This window comes from Oncorhynchus nerka, linkage group LG12 (genome assembly GCF_034236695.1).
Source record: "Oncorhynchus nerka isolate Pitt River linkage group LG12, Oner_Uvic_2.0, whole genome shotgun sequence".
Taxonomy (NCBI): Eukaryota; Metazoa; Chordata; class Actinopteri; order Salmoniformes; family Salmonidae; genus Oncorhynchus; species Oncorhynchus nerka.
Window position 1 is genome coordinate 71,843,085 of NC_088407.1, and position 14,994 is coordinate 71,858,078.

The following is a 14,994-nucleotide window of genomic DNA, read 5'->3' on the forward strand; positions in this document are numbered from 1 at the left end:
GAGAATCTGTGGTATGACTTAAAGATTGCTGTACACCAGTGGAACCTATCCTAGTTGAAGGAGCTGAGCAGTTTTGCCATGAAGAATTGGCAATCTTATAGAGACATACCCCAAGAGACTTGCAGCTGTAATTGCTGTGAAAGGTGGCTTTGGGGGGTGAATAGTTATGTAAGCGCAAGTTTTTCGTTTTTTTGTCTTATTTCTGTAACGGTTTTCTTGAGTTGAAGGAGAGGAGGACCAAAATGCAGCGTGGTTACTATTCATGTTTTTTAATAAGACAACTAAACATGAACATAATACAAAACAACAAACGTGTAAAACTGAAACCACCTATTCTGGTGCAAACTAACACAGAGACAGGAACAATCACCCACAAAACCCAACACCAAACAGGCTACCTAAATATGGTTCCCAATCAGAGAAAATGACTAACACCTGCCTCTGATTGAGAACCATATCAGGCCAAACACAGAAACAGACAAACTAGACACACAACATAGATTACCCACTCAGATCATACCCTGACCAAACAAAACATAGAAACATACAAAGCAAACTATGGTCAGGGTGTGACAATTTCTTGTTGTATTTCTTGTTGTATCTTCAAAGTGGTAGGCATGTTGTGTAAATGAAATGATACAAACCCCCCAAAATCTATTTTAATTCCAGGTTGTAAGGCAACAAAATAGAAAAAAATGCCAAGGGGTTGAATACTTTTCTCAAGCCACTGTAGCTCTGCTAATATTAGTCGTCTCTGTAGAACAACGACTGATTTATTCCCCAGCCGAGCATGAATGGGACTATTTATGGGGTTGCAACCGAAAAATACCCAGTTGGCTTCCCTCTGTATAAATAAAATATTATCTGGCAGCTGTACAGTCATTAATGAATGTTTCTGTCCTTTCTTCCGCCCTGTCCTTCATCCCTCTTTCCCTCTCTGTTTCTCTGCAGCTGATTTGAGAACGGCCCGATCAACTATAGGATCTAGCTGTTATTCACCATGAACGTTGCGGTGTCTCCCATGGCCAGAGAGGCTGCCTCACCCATGATCACCTCCGTCACGCCCAGCTTTGAGGAGGAGGAGGCAGGCCCCAGCCTCAGCCAGGGTGGTCTCTGTAGAGAAGGGCTGGCCCAGGAGAGGGACCCGGCCTGGAGGTATCAGAACCAGAAGCCCCCTCCCCTGCACACAGGGGCGGACTGGAAGGTGGTGCTGCACCTGCCTGAGATTGAGACGTGGCTGAGGGCCACCACTGACAGGGTCCGGGATCTCTCCCACTCTGTCCACCAGGACTCAGTCAACAAACACCTGGATGTACACCTAGTGCAGCTCAAGGTAAGAGGGACTAGACACTCTATAGGCTCTCATCGCAAATTATTATAATGATTATATTATGATTTCAAAGGGCCTAGTAGCAAAGAACTACCCGGTGCCCGTGATCATCAGAATCATCAGAAGTGTCTCAGAATACAGCACTCGATGTCATAGGAAGGCCAAAAAGATCATCAAGGACATTAACAGCCCGAGCCACTGCCTGTTCACCCCGCTATCATTCAGAAGGCGAGGTCAATACAGATGCATCCAAGCTGGGACCTAGAGACTGAAAAACAACTTCTATCTCAAGGCCGTCAGACTATTAAATAGCCATCAATAACGCAGAGAGGCTGCTGCCTACATGCAGACTTGAAATCATTGGCAACTTTAATAAATTGATCACTAGTCACTTTAATAACGCCACTTTAATAATGTTTACATATCTTGCATTACTCATCTCATATGTACAGTGGGGCAAAAAAGTATTTAGTCAGCCACCAATTGTGCAAGTTCTCCAACTTAAAAAGATGAGAGAAGTCTGTAATTTTCATCATAGGTACACTTCAACTATGACAGACAAAATGGATTTTAAAAATCCAGAAAATCACATTGTAGGATTCTTATTGAATTTATTAGCAAATTATGGTGGAAAATAAGTATTTGGTCACCTACAAACAAGCAAGATTTCTGGCTCTCACAGACCTGTAACTTCTTCTTTAAGAGGCTCCTCTGTCCTCCACTCGTTACCTGTATTAATGGCACCTGTTTGAACTTGTTATCAGTATAAAAGACACCTGTCCACAACCTCAAACAGTCACACTCCAAACTCCACTATGGCCAAGACCAAAGAGCTGTCAAAAGACACCAGAAACAAAATTGTAGACCTGCACCAGGCAGGGAAGACTGAATCTGCAATAGGTAAGCAGCTTGGTTTGAAGAAATCAACTGTGGGAGCAATTATTAGGAAATGGAAGACATACAAGACCACTGATAATCTCCCTCGATCTGGGGCTCCACGCAAGATCTCACCCCATGGGGTCAAAATGATCACAAGAACGGTGAGCAAAAATCCCAGAACCACACGGGGGGACCTAGTGAATGACCTGCAGAGAGCTGGGACCAAAGTAACAAAGCCTACCATCAGCAAGGGCATTGAAGATGAAACGTGGCTGGGTCTTTCAGCATGACAATGATCCCAAACACACCGCCCGGGCAACGAAGGAGTGGCATCGTAAGAAGCATTTCAAGGTCTCCAGATCTCAACCCCATAGAAAATATTTGGAGGGAGTTGAAAGTCCGTGTTGCCCAGCAACAGCCCCAAAACATCACTGCTCTAGAGGAGATCTGCATGGAGGAATGGGCCAAAATACCAGCAACAGTGTGAGAAAACCTTGTGAAGACTTACAGAAAACATTTGTACTCTGTCATTGCCAACAAAGGGTATATAACAAAGTATTGAGATAAACTTTTGTTATTGACCAAATACTTATTTTCCACGATACATCTGGATTTTTTTTCTCATTTTGTCTGTCATAGTTGAAGTGTACCTATGATGAAAATTACAGGCCTCTCTCATCTTTTTAAGTGGGAGAACTTGCACAATTGGTGGCTGACTAAATACTTTTTTGCCCCACTGTATATGCAAATTGCCATCATACAAACCGAGGCAGCAGACTTTGTGAAAATTAATATTTGTGTCATTCTCAAAACTTTTGGCCACGACTGTACACACAACACCCTATAATGACAAAGCGAATACAGGTTTTTATAAATGTTTGTTGTGAGCCTTGAAATTGAGCTCAGGTGCATCCTGTTTCCATTGATCATTCTTGAGATCATCATTCAACTTGACCTGTGGTAAATTCTATTGATTTGACATGATTTGGAAAGGCACACACCTGTCTATATAAGGTCCCACAGTTGACAGCACATATCAGAGCAAAAACCAAGCCATGAGGTCAAAGGAATTGTCCATTGAGCTCTGAGACAGGATTGTGTCGAGGCACAGATCTGGGGAAGGGTACCAAAACATGTCTGCAGCATTGAAGGTCCCCAAAAACGCAGTGGCCTCCATCATTCTTAAATTGAAGCAGTTTGGATCCGCCAAGACTTCCTAGAGCTGGCCACCCGGCCAAACTGAGCAATCAGGGGAGAAGGGCCTTGGTCAGGGGAAGTGACCAAGAACCCGATGGTCACACTGACAGAGCTCCTCTGTGAAGCATGGTGGTCGCAGCATCATGCTGTGGGGATGATTTTCAGTTCCAGGGACGGGGAGACTCATCCGGATCGAGGGAAAGATGAACGGAGTAAAGTACAGAGAGATCCTCGATGAAAACCAGGCTCCAGAGTGCTCATGACATCAGACTGGGGCGAAGGTTCACCTTCCAACAGGATAAAAACCCTAAGCACACAGCCAACACAACGCAGGAGTGGCTTTGGGACAAGTCTCTGATTGTCCTTGAGTGGCTCAGCCAGAGCCCGGACTTGAACCCGATCAAACATCTCTGAAGAGACCGGAAAATAGCTGTGCAGCAATGCTCCCCATCCAACTTGAGAGGATCTGCAGAGAAGAATGGGAGAAACTCCCCAAATACAGGTGTGCCAAGCTTGTAGCGTCATACCCAAGACGACTTGAGGCTGTAATCGCTGTAATTTTGCTGTAATTTTGCCCCACTGTATATACTGTACCTTATACCATCTATTGCGTCTTGACTATGCCACTCAGTCATCGCTCATCCATATATTTATATGTACATATTCTTTTTCCATCCCCTTACATTGTGTGTACAAGGTAGTATTTGTGAATTTGTTAGATTACTTGTTAGATATTACTACACTGTCGAAGCACAATCATTTCACTACACTCGCAATAACATCTGTTAACCATGTGTATGTGAACAATAAAATTTGATATGATGTTGATTTGAATAGCAGCTCTAATCTACAAGTGGTTTTCCCTTTTCAATAAGGTTATATTGACATGGAGTACCTGATCCTAGATCCTTTGTGAATATTGACCCTGGTCCCATATTTGTTTTGGTCCTGAGGTCATTGTCATTGCCAGACAAGAGACAGCACAAACTGATCTGGGACCAGCATAGCAAAGAACACCGTCAGAACCAGAATAGTCCAACATCAAATCCCAGTATAATGACCCTGTAGGAGGAAGAGGTGATTAGATATAATGAGGGGAGCTGTACCTTCTCAGTAGCCTTGGAGCTGGACTGGTCTGTTGTTGTGACTTAGCGAGGTCTGCAGTCAGACTCAATGTTCAGGGTTTATCCCAAATGGCAACCTATTCCCTATATTGTGCAGATCTTTTGACCAGGGCTGATAGGGCTCTGGTCAAAAGCAGTGCACCATATAGCGAATAGGGTGCCATTTGGGACATAGCCTCGCATCAATGTTTAGAGAGAATCCATTCTCCCTCCCAACCCTAGTGCAGCAGTGCAGAGACCAGCCAGTCCAGGATATGAGTTTGCAGATAGTGGGTATTTTGAAGGTTTTACTTGCAATTATGGTGAATTGTGGTTTTACAGTACCTACCTTAGTTGAATGAAGGTACATACTAAAATGTAAATGTAGACTACTGGGCTTAGTACTGTAGGCTGATGGGCTCAATTTCTGGGGGTACCTAGGGAGGTTCTCCCTTTAGACTGGCAGATGCGTGCGTGCGTGTGTGTGTACAAATGTCTACAGATCAAGCTGATGGGGTATCTATCTGGAGAAACTTTTCTCTTTATAGACTGGCTGATCAATCAGCTGATGGTCTTATTGGATTCTGTTAGAGGACAATTTTGAACCAGCCCTCAGTAGCCCTCTAATTAAAACAGGAAATGGAGGAACATAATTAGTTCAGTTGCAGCTACCCTCAAGGCATTGGGAATGGCAGAATGTGTTTCCACAGCATTGGGATATGGGTCCTAGTCACTAAGTAGGAGTAGAGTAGGTTTTTCCTTTTAAATCATAATCAATAAGTGTCATGGAATTCTAGGAGTGGTGGGTGTAGAGTCAGGCGCAGAGAGCAATACTTCCAATGGATACGTTTATTTTGCTTGGTCTAGCCAACAGGCAATGACCATAAATCAGGTATGTCTCCAAAAACCAGGAAATAACATACAACAAATTACGCAGGAGAAAAACAACTTCACCACTGACAGTAGGAATAAGCCCACACAACTTCACCACTGACAGTAGGAATAAGCCCACACAACTTCACCACTGACAGTAGGAATAAGCCCACACAACTTCACCACTGACAGTAGGAATAAGCCCACACAACTTCACCACTGACAGTAGGAATAAGCCCACACAACTTCATCACTGACAGTAGGAATAAGCCCACACAACTTCACCACTGACAGTAGGAATAAGCCCACACAACTTCACCACTGACAGTAGGAATAAGCCCACACAACTTCACCGCTGACAGTAAGAATAAGCCCACACAACTTCACCGCTGACAGTAGGAATAAGCCCACACAACTTCACCACTGACAGTAGGAATAAGCCCACACAACTTCACCGCTGACAGTAGGAATAAGCCCGCACAACTTCACCGCTGACAGTAGGAATAAGCCCACACAACTTCACCGCTGACAGTAGGAATAAGCCCGCACAACTTCACCGCTGACAGTAGGAATAAGCCCGCACAACTTCACCGCTGACAGTAGGAATAAGCCCACACAACTTCACCGCTGACAGTAGGAATAAGCCCGCACAACTTCACCGCTGACAGTAGGAATAAGCCCACACAACTTCACCGCTGACAGTAGGAATAAGCCCACACATCTTCACCGCTGACAGTAGGAATAAGCCCGAACAAAAGCAGGCGGGCACTGAACGTTTAAATAGACCATTGATGAACTATAATAAGCAACAGGTGAAAACAATCAAGACAAAACCAACAGAAAAGAAAAATGGATCAGTGGCAGCTAGTAGACCAGTGACGACGACTGCCAAGCGCCGCCCGAACAGGGAGAGGAGCCAAGACGTGACAGTACCCCCCCGATGTGCGGCTCCCGCAGCGAGCCGACACTGGCCTCGAGGACGACCCAGAGGGCGATCCGGATGGAGGCGGTGGAAATCACTCAGCAGTGATGGATCCAAGATGTCCTCCACCGGTACCCAGCACCTCTCCTCCGGACTGTACCCCTCCCAATCCACGAGGAACTGCAGGCTCCTCACCCGGCGTCTAGAGTCCAGGATGGAATGTACCGTGTACGCCGGGGGCCCCTCGATGTCCAGAGGGGGCGGAGGGACCTTCTGCTGCCCACAAGCCCGTTTGAACAATTCCTGGATGGCTCTCCAGGTCTCTTTTGAGCGCTGCACCCATTCCTCCACCGCAGGAGCCTCGGTCTGGCTCTGATGCCAAGGTGCCAGGACCGGCTGGTAGCCCAACACGCACTGGAAAGGCGACAGGTTCGTGGAGAACTGGCAGAGTGAGTTTTGGGCCACCTCCGCCCATGGGACGTACCTCGCCCATTCTCCTGGCCGGTCCTTGCAATATGACCGCAGAAACCTACCCACATCCTGGTTCCCTCTCTCCACCTGCCCATTGCTCTCGGGGTAAAAACCTGAGGTCAGGCTGATCGAGACGCCCAGATGCTCCATGAACGCCCTCCAAACCCGGGACATGAACTGAGGACACCGATCAGAAACTATGTCCTCAGGCACCCCGTAGTGCCGGAAGACGTGGGTAAACAGGGCCTCCGCAGTCTGAGGGCCGTAGGGAGACCGGGAAACGGAAGGAGACGGCAGGACTTTGAAAACTGATCCACAACGACCAGGATCGTGGTGTTCCCCTGAGACGGGGGAAAGTCGGTGAGGAAGTCCACTGACAGATGTGACCAAGGCCGTTGTGGAACGGGGAGGGGCTGTAACTTCCCTCTAGGCAGGTGTCTTACTTCCCTCTAGGCAGGAGCCTTACTCTGAGCGCACACTGAACTGGAGGAGACATAAAACCTCACGTCCTTAGCTAAAGTGGGCCACCAGTACCTTCTCCTAAGACTCCGCACCGTCCTCTCAATTCCCGGGTGACCCGAGGAGGGTAGCGTGTGGGCCCACCGGATCAATTTGTCACGAACACCAAGTGGCACGTACTTCCGGCCCGCTGGACACTATGGTGGCGTGGGTTCTAACTGTTACGCCCGCTCGATGTCCGCGTCCACCTCCCATACCACCGGTGCCACCAGACATGAGGCCGGAGGTATGGGAGTCCGGTGCCACCAGACATGAGGCCGGCATCGGTATCATAGAGACGGGACAGTGCGTCGGCCTTAGTGTTACGGAACCTGGTCTATAAGAGATGGTGAAACGAAATCAGGTTAAAAAAAATGGCCCACCTTGCCTGGCGAGGATTCATTCTCCTCGCTGCCCGGATGTACTCCAGATTACGGTGGTCAGTCCAGATGAGAAAAGTGTGTTTAGCCCCCTCCAGCCAATGTCTCCACACCTTCAGAGCTTTTACCACAGCCAGCAACTCCCGGTCCCCCAAGTCATAATTTCGCTCTTGCAGGGGAGAAGCTTCGGTGTGCCCACGAGTCCACCACCACCATGAATGCCAAAGAGGGGTCCGGATGAGCCAATATGGGAGCATCGGGTAAGCAGCGCCTTCAGACGACTAAAAGCTCTGGACGCCTCTGCTGACCACCGCAAACGCACCGGCCTACCCTTCAGCAGTGAGGTAATGGGAGCTGCCACCTGGCCATACCTCCAGTTGTAATTGGCAAACCCTAAGAAGCGCTGCACCTCCTTTACTGTGGTCGGAGTCAGCCAATTACGCACGGCTGCAACGTGGTCACACAAATCACATTATATCATAATCTGTCTCTCTCTATGCTCCTTCTCTCAGCTGATATAGGGTATGACATATTTGTTGATTTACCAATCCTGTTATTTCTCTCAGTAAGTTTATTTTCCTCCTCCCTGCCTTTGTCTCCCTCAATCTATTTGAACCCAACAACTTGACCAGCTGTAATGACCCCTGTAATCAATAGTATCAAATAACACAACGTGTCATTCTGTTGCCAGAGTGAATTCTTGGGTGTGCCTGTTTGGATTCACTGGTGAAGTCTGCCATCTAGTGGGATTTGGTGGACATGTTACAATGTTATAATACTCACTGAATCATTTACATGTGAGTAATTTAGGAGACACTCTTATCCAGTAGTGTGTGTAATGCTCACAGTAGTGAGTTCATACAGTTTCATACTTTTCTTTTGTACTGGTCCCCCGTGGGAATCAAACCCACAACCCTGGCATTGCAAGCACCATGCTCTACCAACTGAGCCACACAGGACCTTTTCATTTCAGTAGGTGGCCCTTTTAAAAGACAGACAGGCAATTGCCTTTGATTGAATTTAATTTGAGACTTTAAAAATGTTTCCTTTGAAATGGAATCCTGTATATCAATACATTGATTGTTACAGGCTGTTGATGCTGAAATGTTTGTGTGATCTCTCTCGATCATTTTTTATTTTTATTTCACCTTTATTTAACCAGGTAGGCAAGTTGAGAACAAGTTCTCATTTACAATTGCGACCTGGCCAAGATAAAGCAAAGCAGTTCGACACATACAACGACACAGAGTTACACATGGAGTAAAACAAACATACAGTCAATAATGCAGTATAAACAAGTCTATATACGATGTAAGCAAATTAGGTGAGAAGGGAGGTAAAGGCAAAAAAGGCCATGGTAGCAAAGTAAATACAATATAGCAAGTGCAAGTAAAACACTGGAATGGTAGATTTGCAGTGGAAGAATGTGCAAAGTAGAAATAAAAATAATGGGGTGCAAAGGAGCAAAATAAATAAATAAATTAAATACAGTAGGGAAAGAGGTAGTTGTTTGGGCTAAATTATAGGTGGGCTATGTACAGGTGCAGTAATCTGTGAGCTGCTCTGACAGTTGGTGCTTAAAGCTAGTGAGGGAGATAAGTGTTTGACACTTATCTAATAATGACACACATCATGATGCCACAAGTATTCTCAGTGCATGTAGATCTTATTCAGCCTATGGTCTTAAAGTAGTTTGTTTTTAGCATTAGCATTGTGACTGTTAAAAGTTCTGTTAAAAGTTCTGATGAAAGGGCTTTGTTCTAGCATCCATCCCCATCTCCATCCCATCCTGCCCTTGTCTAGTCTATTTTTAGGAGGCCTGGGGCCCTCTTGTCGTAGTCATGGCCCGTATCCACAAAGCGTCTTAGAGTAGAAAATTGGTTGTGCTGAGAATAGAGCCATTTTACTTCTACTCTTATGGGTCAAAATAAAAGCGTTGCATGGAGCCTCTTTAATCATAAGAGTCACACCAAGTCGACAGATATTTAGGACAATGGTTCCCAAATTGTTTATACTTTTTTTAAGGGAACTCAGTCTGGCTTTAAACTTACTCTTGAAAGTTGTAGTAGTAGAACAAGGTGCAATTTCGAAATTGGTTAGTGCGTAATCAATTCCTTTTGTCATGTTAGTCATTGCAAACCTTAGAGAGCTGTTTATAACTTGTCAGAAATGTCCAGATCAACTAGCCCATGTCAGCTAATGTTTTTTATTTGATTTTTTAAGCCCATAGATATTATTGTCATTTTTAAGTCACTCAAATAGCACATGAATACACAGTAGACATTAGAGGTCGACCGATTATGATTTTTCAATGCCGATAAGATACCGATTATTTGAGGACACAAAAAAGGGCCGATGCCGATTAATCGGACAATTTTTTTAACATGTATTTGTAATAATGACAATTACAACAATACTGAATGAACACTTATTTTAACTTAATATAATACATCAATCAAATCATTTTAGCCTCAAATAAATGAAACATGTTCAATTTGGTTTAAAGAATGCAAAAACAAAGTGTTGGAGAAGTAAAAGTGCAATATCTGTGCCATGTAAGAAAGCTAACGTTTAAGTTCCTTGCTCAGAACATGAGAACATATGAAAGCTGGTGGTTCCTTTTAATATGAGTCTTCAATATTCCCAGTTAAGAAGTTTTAGGTTGTAGTTATTATAGGAATTATAGGACTATTTCTCTCTATACCATTTGTATTTCATATACCTTTGACTATTGGATGTTCTTATAGGCACTTTAGTATTGCCAGTGTAACAGTATAACTTCCGTCCCTCTCCTCGCTCCTACCTGGGCTCGAACCAGGAACACAACGACAACAGCCACTCTCGAAGCAGCGTTACCCATGCAGAGCAAGGGGAACAACTACTCCAAGTCTCAGAGTGAGTGACGTTTGAAACGCTATTAGCTCGCACCCCGCTAACTAGCTAGCCATTTCACATCACATCGTTATAACAGCCTAATCTCGGGAGTTGATAGGCTTCAAGTCATAAACAACAGACCTGCTGACAAAACGCACGAAAGTGCTGTTTGAATGAATGCTTGAGCCTGAATGAGCCTGCTGGTGCCTACCACCACTCAGTCAGACTGCTCTATCAAATCATAGACTTAATTATAACATAATAACACAGAGAAATGCGAGCCTTAGATCATTAATATGGTCGAATCCGGAAACTATCATCTTGAAAACAAGACGGTTATTCTTTCAGTGAAATACGGATACGGAACTGTTCCGTATTTCATCTAACGGGCCAAACTGTTGCATATACCCTGACTCTGCGTGCAATGAGCGCAAGAGAAGTGACAATTTCACCTAGTTAATATTGTCTGCTAACCTGAATTTCTTTTAGCTAAATATGCAGGTTTAAAAATATATACTTCTGTGTATTGATTTTAAGAAAGGCATTGATGTTTATGGTTAGGTACATGTTGGAGCAACGACAGTCCCTTTTCACGAATACACACTGCATCGATTATATGCATCGCAGGACACGCTAGATAAACTAGTAATATCAACCATGTGTAGTTATAACTAGTGATTCTGATTGATTAAGTTTAATGCTAACTAGCAACTTACCTTGGCTTCTTACTGCATTCGCGTAACAGGCGGGCTCCTCGTGAGGCAGGTGGTTAGAGCGTTGGACAAGTTAACTGTAAGGTTGCAAGATTGAATACCTGAACTGACAAGGTAAAAATCTGTCCTTCTGCCCCTGAACAAGGCAGTTAACCCACCGTTCCTAGGCCGTCATTGAAAATAAGAATGTGTTCTTAACTGACTTGCCTAGTTAAATAAAGATTGAATAAAGGTGTAAAAAAAAAAATGTTTAAAAAATCGGTGTTCAAAATTACAGATTTCCGATTGTTATGAAAACTTGAAATCAGCCCTAATTAATCGGCCATTCCGATTAATCGGTCGACCTCTAGTAGACATGGCAAAATGTTTAGCATTGCAAGAAAATTTGCTATAAAACTGCACAATATTCTTTACACCCCATGACAAAATGTATAGAATTGCATGAAATAAGCTTTCTCTCCAACAACAAGTGGGGTGTGAACAGTGAACTTTCTCTCCAACAACAAGTGGGGTGTGAACAGTGAACTTTCTCTCCAACAACAAGTGGGGTGTGAACAGTGAACTTTCTCTCCAACAACAAGTGGGGTGTGAACAGTGAACTTTCTCTCCAACAACAAGTGTGAACAGTGAACAAGTGGGGTGTTGAACTCTCCAACAACAAGTGGGGTGTGAACAGTGAACTTTCTCTCCAACAACAAGTGGGGTGTGAACAGTGAACTTTCTCTCCAACAACAAGTGGGGTGTGAACAGTGAACTTTCTCTCCAACAACAAGTGGGGTGTGAACAGTTTTTTTTATAAACAGTGCCCATAGGAATTGACGTGGTACGGAAACGCTCGATGTTCCCCAATGCTGGAAGGGGGGCCTGAGTGAAAGTTTAGGAACCCCTAATTTAGGACACCTGAGCTGTCTTAAAACCAGTTAAGAGTTACCCGCAGGTGTCTTTATTACAGTTTTTCTCAATTGCTAAAACACAATTTCTGAAACCTTGCTCCATTTCCTGAAATATGAAGTGCTTTGAAAGGCTGGTCATGGCTCACATCAACTGCCCTTTCACACTTGGACAAAAGGAACACTGACGTGAGAATGGTGTTCATTGACTACATCTCAGCATTCAACACCATAGTGACCTCAAAGCTCATCACTAAGCTAAGGACCTAGGGACTAAACACCTCCCTCGCAAACTGGATCCTGGACTTCCTGATGGGCCACCCCCAGGTGGTAAGGGTAGGCAACAACACATCTGCCATGCTGATCCTCAACACTGGGGCCCCTCAGGGGTGCATGCTTAGTCCCCTGCTGAATCCTTTTTCACCCATGACTGGCCAGGCATGACTCCAACACCATCATTAAGTTTGCCGACGACACACCGGTGGTAGGCCTGATCACCAACAACGATGAGAGAGCCCATAGTGAGAAGGTCAGAGACTTGGAAATGTGGTGCCAGGACAACAGCCTCTCCCTCAACGTGACCAAGACAAAGTAGATGATTGTGGACTACAGGAAAAGGAGGGCTGAGCACGTCCCCAGTCTCATCAACGGGGCTGTAGTGGAGCAGATTGAGAGCTTCAAGTTCCTTGCTGTCCACATTAACAACAAACTATCATGGTCCAAACACACGAAGACAGTCATGAAGAGGGAACGACAACACCTATTCCCCATCTGGAGACTGAAAAGATTTGGCATGGGTCCTCAGATCCTCAAAAAGTTATACAGCTGCACCATTGAGAGAATCCTGACCGGTTGCATCACTGCCTGGTATGGCAACTGCTCGGCCTCCGACCACCAGGCACTACAGAGGGTAGTGCGTACGGCCCAGTACATCACCGGGACCAAGCTTCCTGCCATCCAGGACCTCTATACCAGGCGGTGTCAGAGGAAGGTCCTAAAAAGTGCCTAAAAAGACTCCAGCCACCCTAGTCATAGACTGTTCTCTCTGCTATCGCACCGCAATCGGTAGCGGAGCTCCAAGTCTAGGTCCAAAAGGCTTCTTAAAACCTCTCTGGGATATGTGGGATGCTAGCGTCCCACCTGGCCAAAAGCCAGGGAAAATGCAGAGCGACAAATTCAAATAAATTACTATAAAAATGTTACTTTCATTAAATCACACATGCAAGATAGCACCTCAGGAAACAAAGAGAGAAAAGCATATTTCAACCCTGCAGGCGCGACACAAAATGCAGAAATAAAAATATAATTCATGCCTTTGACGAGCTTCTTTTGTTGGCACTCCAATATGTCACATAAACATCACAAATGGTCCTTTTGTTCAATTAATTCCGTCTATATATATCCAAAATGTCCATTTATTTGGTGCGTTTGATCCAGAAAAACACCGGTTCCAACTTGCGTGACCAGAAAATATCTCAAAAGTTACCTGTAAACTTTGCCAAAACATTTCAAACTACTTTTGTAATACAATTGTAGGTATTTCTTAACGTAAATAATCTATAAAATTGAAGACGGGATGATCTGTGTTCAATACAGGAGGAAAACAAACTGTAGCTAGCTTTCTGGTCATGCGCCTCTATCTAACAGTACACTACAAGTGACCCCCGTTCTGAACAGGGCTACTACTTCATTACACAAAGGAAAAACCTCAACCAATTTCTAAAGACTGGTGACATCCAGTGAAAGCGGTAGGAACTGCAAGAAGGTCCCTTAGAAATCTGGATTCCCAATGAAAACAAATTGAAAAGAGAGTGACCACGAGTGACCCCGTGAAGCATGGAGGAGGAGGAGGTGTGATGACGTGGGGGTGCTTTGCTGGTGACACTGTCTGTGATTTATTTAGAATTCAAGGCACACTTAACCAGCATGGCTACCACAGCATTCTGCAGCAATACGCCGTCCCATCTGGTTTGTGCTTAGTGGGACCATCATTTGTTTTTCAACAGGACAATGACCCAACACATGACCCAACACACCTCCAGGCTGTATAAGGGCTATTTGACCAAGGGGAGTGTTGGAGTGCTGCATCAGATGACCCGGCCTCCACAATCACCTGACCTCAACCCAATTGATATGGTTTGGATGAGTTGGGCCGCAGAGTGAAGGAAAAGCATCCAGCAAGTGTTCAGCATATGTGGGAACTCCTTCAAGACTGTTGGAAAAGCATTCCTCATGAAGCTGGTTGAGAGAATGCCAACAGTGTGCAAAGCTGTCATCAAGGCAAAGGGTGGCAACTTTGAAGAATCTAAAATCTCAAATATACTTTGATTTGTCTAACACTTTTTTGATTACTACATGATTCCATATGTATGTGTTATTTCATAGTTTTGATATCTCACTATTATTCTACAATGTAGGAAATAGTAAAAATAAACAAAACCCCTTTAATTAGGTGTGTCCAAACTTTGGACTGTTACAGCACATATTACCTCAATTACCTTGACTAACCTGTACCCCTGGACATTGACTTGGTACTGGTACCCCCTGTATGTAGCCTCGTTATTGTTATTTTATGTTGGTCTTAAAAAAAAAAGAATTTAGTCAATATTTTTCTTAAAACTGCATTGTTGATTAAGGGCTTATACAGTAAGTAAGCATTTCACAGTAAGGTCTAATTGTTGTATTCGGCGCATGTGACAAATAAAATTTGATTTGATATAAAGAGAGGGGTTAACACAATTTGACCCTTTCCATAAAACTAGATTGAGTGGACTGGTTCAGAAATCTTTTATAGTGCTCTATTTAACAAAGACATGAATTCAGTGTCACTATGTTTATTGTGTTAGAAATAGAGGAAGTTGTTA

At 44.3% G+C, this 14,994-nt stretch overlaps 1 protein-coding gene across 1 annotated transcript in view; it reads left to right on the forward strand.

Annotated features, from left to right (window-relative positions):
- The first annotated feature begins 960 nt into the window (after window positions 1–960).
- LOC115138826 (A-kinase anchor protein 6-like) overlaps window positions 961–14,994 on the forward strand; it is a 269,377-nt gene continuing 255,343 nt past the window's right edge. Inside the window, 1 exon segment of the mRNA XM_065025785.1 lies at window positions 961–1,333. Within this exon segment, the coding sequence (XP_064881857.1) occupies window positions 1,001–1,333 (333 nt within the window). The 5' untranslated portion in view covers window positions 961–1,000.